Consider the following 15,660-nt stretch of genomic DNA (forward strand, 5'->3'; position numbering starts at 1 on the left):
CTCTTTTACAAAACTTGCTGTGTTCACACTGCGTGCTAGCCTTCAGATTATTTAAAAGCAAAAAGCACATGAAACAGTAGTCTGTAGTGGAGGAACCTAAAGATGTGTCTGACACAGCTCTCTGGAGTAAAGGAGATCCAGAGCCTTGGGTTTGGAGAATGTCTCTCTTGTTTGATTGTGGTTTTAACCAAAACTGCTTATTTAGCTTTTCAGCCTGCCAGTGACTCTTGCTTTTCTGCTCATAATAGAGTGCATGCAGTTGTGCCAGGACACATACAGCTCTGTGACGAGAAGGTGAATTCTTCATTGTGAAAGGGACAACTAGACATGTTGACCCACATTTTTTGCCCTTCTCATGTTATCTTTGCACTAGGCTCTGATACAAATGCTTGATACAAAGGACCTGTTCTTCCAGATTTGCTCAAGTTTCTCACGTGTGCCATGACTTCTAGTCTCCATGTAATAAAAACAGGGGGAAACATAGTCACACAATGCACAGAAATCCTTGGCTCATAGACAGTCTCTAGCAGACATTTGCCAGTTGTATGGTCAAGGATAAGACTCTGAGGCTGAAGGGAATAGTAAGTTACAATTGCATTTGAGCTCTTGGGTCTCTGCTGATACAGCAGAGTCTAGGGTATTATTTAGAAATACTCCATTAGGCAGAGTATTCTACTTTGACCAATTTGAAGTAGTGATGACTGAGCTGCCTGCTGTAATTCTCAAAAAAACTCAACTGGAAAGCCAAAGTGATGCAAGAGACTTCTGTCTTCTTTTCCCTCAATTCATTTGCTGGACTTTTCCAGGCCGTATCAGTTCGTGGAATGCTGGCAACGACGATTCACCTAATGCAACGGATGATGCAGCAGATGAGATCATGGATCGCATTGTGAAGTCCGCCACCCAAGTGCCAAGCCAGCGAGCGGTGCCTAGAGAGAGGAAGCGGTCACGAGCAAATAGGAAGTCATGTGAGTATATTGCTATTAAATTTCTCAAAATAAGCTAGTATGCAAATTTTTGTGTATATCAGTGCAGGAACCAGGCCTTTAGTATGCAGTTATCCTTTGGTAGTTCATAGTAGCTTAAGTGTATACTTATGATTGCCGTATATTCCTCTTACTATTGTTTAAATGATGTATGCAGTGGAAGACTCTGTCTTCTGTAGAAGTTAAAATGTTCTTCACAGTAGGAGGAAAAGAATGTTTTATGGTGTTTTAAAGTTTCTCTAATGACAGTACTTACTTGTAACTAGAGAAGTCAGATCAAGACCTCAAATGGAGATTGTGAAGGTACTGTGAACTGGCATGCAGAGTAGTAGTTGTATCTGTAGCTTAATTTATTCACAAAGCAAAAAGTAGTTTGAGAGATTTCACCCCTTAAAATCTTTCTCTCTTGTGCTGTGTACACTTCTACAGCCCTGAAAACAAAATGTCTACTGCTGCTTGGCTGCAGAGTGGTTATAGAGGAGCTTAACTTCCACTGGGAAGAAAAGGTAGCACGTTTATAAGGTGGTCTTTCAGTGGTATAGTGTGGCCACATGGCTGAACTGTGGCGCCCGAGTTTGAGCAATTTGATTTAGCACTTCAGTAAATACAATGTTTAAGAGGTGATGACCTTTCTAGTTCTTTCTTTCCTTATGTGCAGAGACGACTACTGTGATTACAGTGAGAAGGATGAGTACCCATAAGTTTCTAGTGTTTAATGTCATTCACCATATGTGGCTTTTTGACTACCTTTCCATCCATCTTTTTAGCATTTCTGGGAAGTTAGGACAAAGAGGAGACTACAACAGTGAGTGAAAAATCACATGGATTTTTGTTCTTTGTGGAATTGTTCTAACATAGTGGATCATGAAAAACATGTGGTATAAGCAGTGATTGCTATAAACTAGCATGTGCTGTAAGCATATTCACTTTCTCCAACATGCTAAGAAAGGGACTTCTGCATGTGGCAAGAGAAAAATCAAAGCAGACACTGGTTAAATGAGCCAGACTCTGAGCAAAGAAAATGAGCTGACACTGGATTGTCTGTCTTACTTTCCGTCATGCACTGTGCTGTACCTCTTTGTGGCATCACCTTCTGCTGATACCCACTTCCCCACACAGTTCTTGTGTTTTGCACCTGCTGACTGCCCTAGTTGGCTTGTGCATATGAAATAAAACTCCTGTATGGTTGCCTATTTCCACAGTTTATCCTGTGCTAAAATATATGCTCTGTTATAAACACTACCTTCATGTACACACACCAAAAAATCTTATTTCTGCTTTTTACCAGGTACCTTTTTCCCAAGGAAGCACTTGCTGTGGAAGGGGGCAGGGGGAACCAAACAGGATAATTATAATAAAAATACTATATATATTTCCATGGAGTTGGTTTTTATATTCAGTAAAAACATTAATAGGGATTAAGCATTCAGTAAATGTTTAGGCTGGGACTGATTTCCATTGTAATTAATCACAATAGAATCCAGCTCTTCTGCTTGTTTGTTTTTCAAGATCTGGATGAGACTCTTAAGTGGATTAAAAGACAGTTTCAAAACAAACATAAAGTTCAGTAGTTTAGCATCACTTTCAGCTGATGCACAGAAAGAAAGTATGAAAGGAGAATATCTTAACTGTTTCACTCTGATAGATAGCCAGTAGACCTGGATGATGAATAGTTGAAGTATTTTAACTCTAAAATACACTTGTCCAGACTGATAATATGGCACCTCCAGGAAATGAGCAGAGACCAGCCCTTGTCAGTGCATGATGTGAGTTAAATGAGGAGAAAATCTTCCAGGGATAAATATAACACAGGTCCTTCATGAATGTATTAGAAAGTATATCTTAGGGATACTTTAATGGTTTAGGTTAGCAGATGCTATGATATTTGTTATCAGCAGAGCCAAGAGACCCCATTATCTGATGAGTTTGATTCACCACCTTCAATCTTCAGACTCCCATGCACATCCTTTGGCTTTTGCCCTGAGCTTGGTGTTCAATCTATTCATGGACATCAAAGCGAAACTCAGTTGAAAGGAATGATTTTCACTGTTGTATGTTGCATATGTCTCACTGCTTTCCGTGCAGAACTGGAAATCTTGTCAGGCTTGCTTAGCATTCAGTGAAGTTTTTAGTGAACCTGAACTGAGATCTGTGTTTTTAGCAAAATCCATAACCCAAAAGATTCACGTTCAGTCACACTGTAAACGTTTCCTGTGGTTCAGGTAGAAGGTTCTCATGAGTGAGTTTACTGACATAAAAAAAGACAGAAAAACGTGAAAATTTGGAAAAGGTTAAGTTGCATTTAAGAAATGATTGAAATGAGACATTTTGACACGTTCATTTGAACTGTTATGCCGTTTGTAATTGTTGAGCAGTGTGGCTGTATCTGGTATGCAAAGACCTTAGTTAGGTCTTAATGGTGTGGAGGAGTTTGAACTCTCAGAGAAACTAGTAGAACCAGAAACTGAGAGGAGGAATACGAGTGAGTCATCCAACAAAAAACAGATGGAAAGGTCTGTATCTGTTGGTTGAAGATACAAAGGGTCACTGATAAATCCACATATGTCTGAAGCCGACTGAGACCTAGTAGGAAGGAATTTGTTCAGTGGGAGCTGAACTGGACTACAGAAAGCTGGGGTACGTCGTAAGTGTATAATTCCAACTAAGTTCCTGTGATTATCTGCAGAGAGAGATCTTAGTTCTGTGCCAGACCGTTATGCAGTGGAGGTTTTTGAAAGTAAAATTTGACATTTAGCAGTACAGTAACCATTGCCTCATGGTCGGTGTTCAGTGACCTGCCTACCAGCCATACTGGAGGGGAGTTATATATATATGAGAAAACAACATTACAGTTGTATTTGTTAATTAGAAGCCTGATCAGAAAGCCAGGGACTGAATGAGCCACAGAAACTGAAATGCTCTGTCACCCCTTGAGGTGGTCCTTCAAAGGCAGCTTCAAGGCAAGTTGCCATAGGAAGCTTCTGCTGTACTTTTTCTTTCTGATGTCTTTGTTCTGTGTGTCAGCAGCAGTTCCCAGTCTCTAGAGATGTCAGTTCAGCATATTTTAAAAGCATAAAAACCAAATTAGGTTGAAAACATACTGTTTCCGCTCTTGAAGACTGAGGGCTGCTTTCTGTGAGATAGCATTATGGAGAGCTGTTCAACTTAGCAAAGAAACAAAAAATAATATAATTACGATTGTCTGGTTCTCCCATAAGGTTAGGATGACCTTCACAAACGATGCCATAACAAACAATGAGTGCAAAGGAAAATAGAGAGAAGGAGGTTTCAAGAATCGCTCTATTTGATAGTCTAAATTCCAGTGGATACAATTGCTGAAGTTAACTTCAGCAGCTTACAGAACAGTATTACAGGCATTACATTGCACCAGTGGATTTGGGGGAATAAAAATGAAACTCTCTGTGAGACACCACTGAGATTTCAGAAAATAGTCAAGAAAGGAGGTTAATTAATACAAAGACAGGTGAATTAACAAAATAATAAATACGAGGTAGGTGAGTAGAGTTTGCTGTGCACAGTGTAAGACATGAGGTAAGAGAAGAAATTATATAAAGAAGAGTAGAGCTGCTTAGAAAATCCTGTTACTAAATGAGAGCTTCACACCATGATAAACCAGCCTCTGCCAATTGCTTCCACTGGAGGAGGAATGAAGTAGGTCTTATAGCCATGGCGGCTCTGAGGCAACAGAAGACATTTAAAGACTAGCTGTATCATCCGTAAGAGAAAAATCTTACTTAAGTATATTTAATTAAAAGAACCCCCTAAAACTCCATTATAGACAAATAGGAAGTTAATGTTGTTTTCCTTCTTGTTCTGGCTGCTTATTCAAAACATCCAGCCCCAACATAAAATCATTCTCTCAGGATTAGACTCTTATGGAGTTGCCATCTCTGTGTTGGTCCCGTTGAACTGAACAGATCTGTCTGAAGAGTATGGTATAAATCCAATGAGTCACTGCCACAAAAATCATGCTCCAGTCTAGTAGTCATGAATCAGCATACGGAAGGTATTCACACTAATCCTGGCATATGCAGAGCAATACTTGGAAATGTTGAGCCAAACAAGGCTGATTTCTGACCTCTGTGAATGACCATGGCAGGGATCTGAGAAAGCTCCAAGATAAAATCCTAAGGATTCATTACCTTGTGCAAATGCTAATTAAACCATAGGGTAGCAAAACCAGACCACCTTGACTAAGGCAATTAGGGTAAAACATGAACCTGCAAGTATCCTCCTCCTTCTTTATGAAATGTTAATATTAACAAACTTCATGCTTGAAAAGTGTGCCTCCTGGTTTCCTGGAGTCAAGACAGTGGTCACAGAGTGGGGATCCAAACACAGTCTTGCCAACAAATAATTTCAGATAACTGCACCAAGGAAATAGGTCTTTAAACATGGCTTGACTATACAGCACTGTTTGCATCTGGTTCTGCAGCTGACCCTGAAAGGTAAACCAAAATGTAGGGCCCAGGTGTGACTAATGTTTGATGGTGAGTAGCACAAAGGTGGTTGCATTGGATTCACCTGAAGGACGTTGCACAGTGAGAGGCTTGTTTTCCCCGATGCTGTTTTAACTCAGAACATCTCTCTGTGTGTACACTTTTATTTCTGTCAGCTTTTTTTAAAAATTAAAAATCTGCTTTAGATTTGAGGTATAGAAATGGGTTTGGAGCAGATAATAATTGAATCAGAAGTTAATCCAGTATTCTCACGAGATGACTTGATCAAAATTACTTGTGATGTTTAAAAAAGAGAGAGGAGAGACATGATAATGCCTTGTTCTTTTATTAGGCTTTGGAATCACAGATTAGCCTAATAATGTACCCTGTGACTGACCCCTGAGACATGGAAACATCTCATAAGGGTTTATTGATTTATTTGCATAATGACTTGCAGGGAGTAAAAAATTACAGTCGTTATGCAGACGTGGATCTGAGGCACCACTCAAGTAATCTGTCAGAGTCATATGAGTGGACTGTGGAGGAGATAGGAATTGAATCAAGATTATCTGAATCCTAGATAAATAAGCTCAGGGCTGGTGGATTAAACTTAACTACATAACATCCCAGGTCAGGTATTTCATACTAAATTCCACCTTCAGTAAAAGTGAAATAGGAGTTAGGACACAGTCATCAGGTGCCAAAACGTGGGAAAGGGCTCTGCCAAAGGGCCAGGCTTGGACATGAGCTTTGCAAAAGTTTTAGTAACACGTGCAGTGCTTCTTACATGTCTGTAAGCAAACCAAATACTAGATGGGAGACTATTTGAACCCAAAGGTGTGTAATTTGTCTTTGGCATTCATAGGGTGCTTTAGTTAACTTCTTTACTTTGTTTTTTCATTATTTTTCATTTTCATGTCTCTCCACTTACTTTTTCTGGCTATGAAAATGTACAGAAGTGCCAAAATACCAGGAGGGAGACTGTTGTTCTGGTATTTATAGCCTGACTAAAAGCAGGAGTTAATGGAAATTATGCTTTAAAAAAATAAAAACCTTGCAAGAAGAAAGTCTATATAAAAGCTTTAAAGGCAAGCAACTTCACTTAGAATTTGCAACTAATTATTCAGGATTTTGGTGACTGGATCCTGTCAGGAGTTAGAGAGAGGCCAGAGTAATCTAGTTAGTGATGCATGTTTAGCAACAGTTCTTGCACTTAGAAAAAGTAAATATGTCACCTGTATCAAAGTGAGTGTCTCCTCACACAAAGCACTGAGCCTTCAGAAGGTAAATACCCAGTTAATAAAAATCTAATTTTTGAATGAAAACAGAATGTGAGATAAAGCACTTAAAACTCTGGCAGCTGAAAGGTTATCCCCATTAGATGCCAAGATAGCCTAGTGTCTTTTGGATGCCTTTTGGCAGTCTCCATGAGTTTCAAACTGTACCTCAAGTTGTGTTCAAGAGTGTGTGCCTGACCCTAGCACTGTGAAAGTGAAAATGCCTTCATTTGGTTAGTTCTATATCATGTAGCATTCAAAACAAAAGGTTTTTTGGAAGGTGGTTTAAAATCCTAGTAAAAAAACCTGCTTCTGAAAGAGGCTTAAATTCATTTCCAGTCACTGTTTTAGAGGAATCTGTCTCATTTCTATAATTAATTTTACTTTGATACGAATCATTTGCTTTGGGGCTCCTATCCTCAAATTTTCTGCTTGAAACAGCTTTATCTCTTTTATATAAGGAAAGTCCAATAAAAAATTAACCCAGCCTGTACTGTTAAGTGCAGCCTGGTAGCAGGTGAAGCCTGTGTCCTGGCAGGACCCCACAGCATAGGGAGACATCGGCACGTCCGTGTGCTCTCTCTCCAGCACTGGGTGAACCACAAAGAGGGAGTGCTCTGCAGCGTCCCGTGGGCTTCTAGACAAGGATTTACAAGTGCTGGAATTTCTCTGGCCATCTCTTCTTGGCCAAATGGCACTTTCTTTCTTGAAGGAAGGAAAAAGCTGAAGGTAATGTTGGAGAAACTGTCAGGAGATGACCAGTTTGTAAAAAGCAAGTGATGTCAGTACCTGTAGGAAATAAAGCTGTTCGTGTTCCCAGGTCACAGAAGGTTAGTACTGACATTTTCCTTAGAAATACGTTTGTTATGGTATACATTTTCAGTACTTTTTCAATTGTAGTTGTGTCAAAAAAGCCAATTTTACCTCATCTATTTGCATTGTACAAATAGTTGTTCTTGCTTTTGCCAGTTTTTCCTTCACTGTTTCAATGAATTCATTTAATTCACCCTCTGTTTCCTTTTTAGTTGGCATGTTTTAAAGGTATATTTCAAGGCTTTTGAATTCTTGTCACAGAATTCATTCCCAAAATTGGGATAGATACATTTTGAGTATTAAAAAAATAATGTATGGTTGATTTGCATACTGTCAGTGCTAATTTGATTGGGGATTTATTTTTCTTGGTTTCCTTCTGCTTTGAAATGGCTTTCAAGTTTACCCCTGGTCAGCAGTTTACTCTTTATTTACATCATCCTGAAAGATTATGATTATTTTCATCATCTGAGTAAGAAATCAGCAGCAGTGAGTTGCTGGCTGACAGGATCACAGAGCTGTCATGGAAAGTGCTTCATGTGGGAACGAGAAAAGGCAGGGAAGTACAGGGTTGCTTTTCAAGTTACCTTACAAAAGACACAATCTCATATGTGGCTTTCCATCGCCATACCACAGCTGCCAGAGAGAGCCCTCTGCTGCCACGAAGGAGTTTAGCACAAGGATCTGCAAAGGCAGGGATTTGATTGTGCTTGGATACAAGCATCAAATGTGTTTGGAGGGAAGTCTCTCTCAGAAGATAAACAAAAATGTTTCACACAGAGCTACTTTGAATTTATCTTGTCCCAGCAGTATTATTTAAAAAAATAATATATAAATGTATATATATGGCTTTAGGCAAAATAACAGCACCTAATTAGCACAATTACAAGATTGCTTTGATCACAATTATTTTTAATCCAATGGACTAGTAGAGATGATGCCTTTTACTGTTCAATTTCCCAGCACGGTTTCCTAATGGGGATAATTAATTAGCCTTCCACAGAACCTAGGTGGTCAAACATGGTCACACGTCACCACTGAGTCACTCTCCAACAGACAGCTCCACGTTTGCAAGCCTGAGCTACCCCCTTAGCACAAGTCTGTTATCTAATAATAGATCACTTTAAAACAGACTTTAGTCACTTTAAAATTTCAAGTGGAACAGAGATTGTGTGCCTGAAACACTTGAGTTGGGTGGCTTACTTTCTGTATCCCATCTCCTGCCTTTTTTTTGTCCTGTGCATTGTTAATATATAGTCTGTTCTTGAAACTACTGTATACTGCTTACATGCAGACGCAGTTGTTGGTGAGCTGTGCGCTCTTGATGTTTACCTGTTAATAGTTGAATCGCTTCTGAAGTGGGAGGAATGTTGAAAGGAATGGCAGCAGCATTGCTTTTAACAGTAACTTTTTACAGTGGAATTCACAGAAGTTCAAAAAAGTTAGGGTTTTTTGTCATCAAAGTCTTTCAAGGAAGGGGTTAAATCTTTTCTGCTTAACTGTTGGGACTACATAAATGATGATCTGTGAAATACATAATGTTGGAAACTTTAACAGTTTCAACTACATGTTAAATATTACTTTAAAACCAGTATGATTCTATTCATGCAGCCCAGATTCTCTAAAGCAGTGTTATTTTTGATCCCTATAAGGTAAGCCACTTGGAGATGAAACAGAAATTAAGCTTTCCTTACTGTCCTTTTCCACTGCTAGACTCCTCTTTATGTCGCAGCCACCATAAGTTACACCAGGAGACAACTGTGAACTACAGAATGTCTTGTAAGGGAGAGACTTGTGCCATCTTTGAAGTGCTGACAGGATTCAAAGCAAAGCTGCAAGGCAGTAATAATATATAATAATATGTTGTTTGCTGGAGTTTTCTATGTGGCTGACTCAAAGACCGTGTTTCAGCTGGCTGTCCTTCAGAGGAGCGTGATAAAACATTATAAGCAGAGATTTTCTTACATGGATTGTAGGTAAATTTTTGGATTTTATCATTTTGGATTTTATCCCTAGATGATTATATTCTCTGACAAACCTGCACTTAGGGGATTACTCTGTTTTAAAACATTCCCAGCGTACTGTGAGGACTATGTATCTGTGTATATCTTGACCCAACGGGAATAGTCAGATTCATCGAGTTCATCATAAGCGCATTGCATTCTGCCAGGGTATCAAATAAAATTCTAGTTTTCCTGATTAGCAGAGAATATAGTGACCTCTGACCCCAGAAAAACAACATTTAGTTTCTTGGTTGTGGGATCTCAGCAGGCCTTGCTTGTGACAAGAGTAAAAGTTATTTTCTCTCTATGTTATGTTTCTTTAGCAAATGTTTTAAAAATTGCTTAAAGAACCTAAAAGGTCACTTGAAAGTCTTATTTTTATTGTCGCTGCCTCCAAAATACATTCCATAGCTCAGTTTAATGTGATCTGCAGCAGGCCAAGAATTTTACAAGCCAAGATATTATGTCTAGTCCAGTTAGAGACACGACAGAGTTCAGTGAAGAGGGGAGAGTGAAGATCTAGTTTGAGAAATGTAATTTTGCAATGCCTATAAAACATGGAAGGAAAATATCTCTCTGCATTCAATTTTGATGACTGAATGTGTTCCTGACCTTTCCTAAGGTAGAGGAACCCTACCAAGCACTTTATGAGGAAACAGACAAATGTCTGAGGACATTTGTTTAACAGCCTGTCAAGACAAGGTTCATCCACCTCCCGGGGTAGTCCCAGGTCCTGTAGATAACTCAGCTTTTTCCTGGCTTCGTCACCACAAACCTTCATAGTCCAGAAGCCAGCACAGAGAATAGTGGGGTAGGAACTTGCTCTTGTGTTACTACTGATAGATACTACATGCATCCACTGTATCTTCACATGAGGAAATGTACTGTAATTTGCACATATTAGTTATAATTTTCATATAAAGAGACCCTTTCTCGGGCCACTTTAATCTCCCTAAGTGCGAAATACTTCAAACTACAAGTGGATTCATCCGTGTCAGACTGGCCTGTTGCACTCTAGGGGCAAGAATTCAGTCATTTGAGTCTGGACTGTGATTCTGTCAGCTGTTATCTTTCCGGTTGCCTGTTAATGGTGGACTGCTTTGATCTTGCCAGTAGTTACTGTACTTTGCGGTATTCGGACACACACAGTTTATACAAGTCAGCAGCCAACTGTGTTTATGGGAACCACTCTATCACTGGGAAGATTCTTCACATCTTTGCTTTCTATTAACCATTTTCTTGATAATCTCATTAAGACTGCCCAAGTCCTACATTGTTAGGAGCTCTTTTCTCCTAACTGCTGATCTTAAGTTTAGGTCACTGGAATGTCTTAAATCCAAGTTACCTTTCTCTGTATATGAGAGAGAGCTGAGATGAGTTAGAACAATCAACTGATGGATGCAAAGTGATTGTTTTGTTCAATTACAGCTGCCTATGTCCGGGCAGTTCATTGAGTATTGTTGTTCCTACTTGTTTTACCATGGCATAAAACATGGAAACCAGGAGTTGGCCTCTGTTGTGTGAGTCATACAGCAAACCCAGAACAGGGCACTTGTCATGTCACATGTGGCATACAGTACTTTTTTTCAGTCATCTGAGGATTATACACAAGGTCCTCCGACTAAGAGTTTAGTATGTTTCATAAGTAGGCATCTGGAGATTCAGAGAGAAATCTTGCTTATGTAAAGAAGACTCCTTAGTTTTCTTCCTTATGTTTTCACGAAGATGAATTCTACCATGGTATTTTAATTCCTGATTATGACTTCTGAATATAAACTCCTGTAATTTTCTTCAAAGAGACCTATATGTTATTGTAAATCCATCTGGCTTTTCCTAGTAAACTAGTAATCCCGTAAACAACTGTATTTTGCTTGGTGTGCAGTGGGTGCCAGTGACAAGGACTGACTCAGAAATCTGTTTTGGATATTCTGTGCCATGGAAACCAGAGCATTTTTTGAGGTGTATTGCTCTTCCAGTAGTCTTTCTTAACCTTAGCTTTATCAGCTACATTTAACCTTGTACTGCTTGAAGCTAAGCGTTGTTAAACTTGGAAGATGTTGCTGATCAGTATCGGCAATCAGTATCAGCTGATCAGTAGGAAAAGGTGGCTTTCATAAACGGCTGCAATGCAGATTCCTAGTGGTGTTTAGTAAGTGTGCAGATACTGCAGGAGAAAGGACAGGGCCTTGCAGAAAAACTCTGAAGTAAGGGAACAATTACACATGTGGCACTCCCAGCTCATTTGGTGAACCTCAGTAACTGATGAGAGAGATTTGACTGTCAAACATAGATCACATTTGTCCTACCTGCATGGTATCAAATGTTTAACTGTGCCGTATTTTCCCTTTCTCTTATCTTCTTGTTTTCTCTCCCAATCCATTCCCTCCTCTCACTCCTGCTAGACCCTTGAGTATGACCACCCAGTTTCAGTTACATGGACTGAATATCTCAATAATTTAGAGGTCTTAATTGTGCTAGATGATAGTGATGCAAGAAGTCCTTAACCACTGTTTGCAATTGGTTTCTCTAAGAGTTTCCTCTTGACTTCATTATTTTTGGGCTCTGAATATATTTTGTTCAATATAAAGTCATAGTTTATGCTTTGCATGCAGCTTCAACTTCTGAATGTGCATTTTGTACTTGAGGAATATCAAAGTGCGGAGTGAACACCCCATTTGTTTTTTGAATTAAAGCCCATCCACCTGATAATTACGGCACAGGTAAAAGTAGAAAGACACTAATGCTCAGTGTGTTTCGTCACATAGTCACTTGTTTCTGAATAAAAAAGGCAATCACAAATTTTAAAAGTTTTATGTCGGGGCTAGTGTTCAGAACACTTCATAGAAAATTAAGACAAAATATTTTGGCCCAGATTTGTCGTTTAAATTCAACTAAAATGCTGCAGACTATTAATGGCAAAGATGACGCAAATGGGGCTAGGACAGAGGAACATTACAGAAGAAAGGGGAGCGTGTATGATGACAATAGTTTTAATTATTTGAGTCATCTATAAAATAGTCACATTTTTAATCTTTTAACTTTTTTTACACTTTCAAAGGGTGATGTAAGATTTAATAGTGATAAATTCAATTGAGTTATTTTAGAAAATATTATGAAACTATAAAATAATAGGGCAGATTATGATTTTCAGTCTGTAGAAAGTAACTGATACAATTTCAGAGGAAAAAAAAAACTTAAAATGCTGTGGTATTTTTTCTTTGAAAATTTTTTTGACTGAATGTCAAATGATGGATGTCTTTTTGCCTGACTGTCTGGAGCTGCTGGGCTTCATGCTCCTGTGGATTTGGCATAGGACATTACTCAGTATTTCTGAACTTGAGGCCCTGAGTACATAGCAACTTTTGATTTGACTCAGCTTGCATGTTAACAGGTTTTTTTCAGCTGAAAGTCTTGTGTAGTTATCACTTCTAATTATTTGCATTTTCTTTGTTTGTTTTTTTTTTTTTGCCTGCTTGTGGAATTTATGGCCATCCAGTAAGAAGGACACTAAAGAGCGGACTGACACCAGAAGAAGCCAAAGCACTGGGCCTCATCAGCACCTCTGAGATGCAGGTTTGACATCCCAGAGGTGGCAACAAGAAGAGCCGTTCATCTGAAGCACACAGGCTGACAACCCTTTGGTGTGGCACTGACCTGCCAGCCTCCTCTGCTGCTCCCAACAGCCCGTCCTTTCTTAGTTCAATTTTAATAAGCAACAAAAAACCGAAACCCCATAGCCAGGGCAGGAGAATTGTGTGCCGCAGCTCAGCACGACATCCGGACAGTAACTGAGGAAGCGTTTGAGTGCTTGTAGGTGAAAGCCATTGGCTGCTTCATCTCTCATGGTGTGTTGGTGTGGGTAGAAGGAGGGTCTCTCTGAGTTATCGGTCGTGTGAGCTGTGTTTACGTTGGCTTTCCTTGCGCCTTGTTTTAGTCATTGTAAATGTATGGCACTTTGTCAATGCAACGAACAGTCCTTAAAGAGGCAAAATAACTCCTGTTACAGCAACCCCAGTTTTCCTGAAGGCAGATTCATTAAGCAAAGATGCACAGTCTGTGCTACCCTGTGGTCTGGGTTTTTTATTATTACTGTTTTGCCACCAAAGAATGTAAAAATGTATGTGTACCTTTGTATATGTACAGAATGAATGTGTGGACATGTGTGCATGTGTCTATGCACATACAGTCGTGGTGTGAAGTCATGCTCCTGCTGACCATGATTTTCACTCTGGGGCCTTACTGTTCCACCTGGACAGGAGGAAAAGAATGTCTTTTTTGTAGGAACTCAATGTGACTCAATGGGATTCACCCTGTGGGGCAGGAGATGGCCGGCGATACAAGGGGAAAGTTTAGGATCTTGAATCCATGTGTATTAATACGCACTCATACTGTACATAGCAGCATGCACACAGAGGGGAGGATGCAGAAGACCTCCCTGTTGTTGAGCTGTGGCTGTACTGTGCATTTGTACAGTTTCAAAGAGGTCTCTGCCAACAATTTCCCATACTCGATAAATGCATTCAGATGCTGACATCAAGAAGTTTTGTTCACTTGCCTGTGCCCTTCATGCTGCTTTTCTCTGCTGCAAGATAATGTGGTAGTGATTTTATTTCAAATTAATGGTTCTGAATATGAAATGGCCCTGCTAAAAGCCTGCTGTGTTTTTACTCTTCTGTACTCTTTTTTTTCGTGATTATCCCTGATACAAGTGGAGAAGGTACCACGGTGAACACTCCAGTATGTTTGCCCTTATCTCGCTGTTTAGTAACTGACTTTTATAACTGCCCTCAGCATGTGTGTTTAAAGAGCCTTTAGTCAACTCATCTGCCTTTAAGTGGAGGACATATACAGCAGAGACAATGAATTGAAGACAGTCACCCTAGCTGGTGCTGGAGTAGTGTGAAGAGAACTGCAACTAACAATAACATAAAAGGGAACTTTTTAAGCCAAAGTCTGTATATGACCAGTTGATCCTCAAGAATGCACAAGATTTATCTCTTTCCATTGCCTTAGCATCTAAGATTAAGGGTGTGTCTGCACAGCAGTAGCAGCTGAGGCTTCCTTCAAGCTAGTTAACTGGGGAGCTGCAGCAATTTAGTCATGGTAACAGGGTTTGATTTGGGCTGCAAAACACACTTGAAAAGTAGGGTTAATTAATAGTCTGTGCTGGGCTCCTAATGCCATAGCTATGTTGCTTCTGGCACCCAAGCTAGGTCAGGTATGTCAACGAGTTACTCTATTCTGCTCTCATTAAGGACAGGATAATCGCTGAAGATTGTTCAAGATAGTTGAACCAAACACAAAAAACCTTTGAAACCTCTGTCACCCATCACATCGCGTTGAGCACAGCATCCAAGTGATGAGAGAACCAGGTTAGCTGATAACACTTCAGTGAAATCTGTGGTGGAACATCTTATCTATGTTGCCCCTGTCTTGATGGTAACATTTAATTCTTTAGTTGCTGTTGCCTTGGATCTTCACATGTCAAAGTCCATGGGTAAAAAGTCACTAATGAGCTATGGTTCTGAAGGACAGCATTGAGTTTGATCTGAATTTCCCCTCAGCTTGTTAAAAAGTCAATTGTACAAGTAGGCAGACGGCAGTAGTTGTGTAATTAACAAAAGGTAGTGTGTATTGGAAAGCTATGAAAAGGAGGAAGCTGGTTAGGAAACAGAAAGAAGTGGCATATAATTCATTTCACTGTAAAATAAGCAAGACCTGTGAGCATCTGGATTTTAAAGTGGGTCTTTATGTATTGCTCACCATTATGAACTTTTAAAATCTCTATTAAGGATGCTTAGATCAAAGAAATGAAGGTAATGGGGGTTTGTGGAGGTCTTTGAGGTCTGAAACAAGAGGAAGACACCCTGAATGTAATGGTTATGTTGAACTGTGATACTTGCTAAATGATAAAAGAAGCAAAAATGCAACAAAATGCATTTATGCTGACAGAGGTCTGATATTTGATTGGAGGAAGAAAATCAAACAAGTTTTTAAAACTGAATATGTTTATTAAAAGATACTGAATGTGCAAAGTAGGTGGCTGTTGGTGAACACTTGATAATAGGAAACTAATTTGTGTGTCATTTAGACATAGTACAGGATATGTGTCTGAAACATAACA

General features: G+C 39.4%; 1 protein-coding gene across 1 annotated transcript in view; it reads left to right on the top strand.

The window, feature by feature from the left end:
• The window catches only part of FHOD3 (formin homology 2 domain containing 3), a gene marked incomplete at its 5' end in the record, with an annotated part of 91,531 nt that extends 77,857 nt beyond the window's left edge, over positions 1-13,674 (top strand). Inside the window, 2 exons of the mRNA XM_010179486.1 lie at positions 807-968; positions 13,033-13,674. Coding sequence (XP_010177788.1) covers positions 807-968; positions 13,033-13,115 — 245 coding nt within the window. The remainder of the gene's footprint in view (positions 1-806; positions 969-13,032) is intronic.
• Positions 13,675-15,660: the final 1,986 nt, after the last annotated feature.

This window comes from Mesitornis unicolor, unplaced genomic scaffold, assembly GCF_000695765.1.
Source record: "Mesitornis unicolor isolate BGI_N332 unplaced genomic scaffold, ASM69576v1 scaffold9202, whole genome shotgun sequence".
In the NCBI taxonomy this organism is placed as follows: Eukaryota; Metazoa; Chordata; class Aves; order Mesitornithiformes; family Mesitornithidae; genus Mesitornis; species Mesitornis unicolor.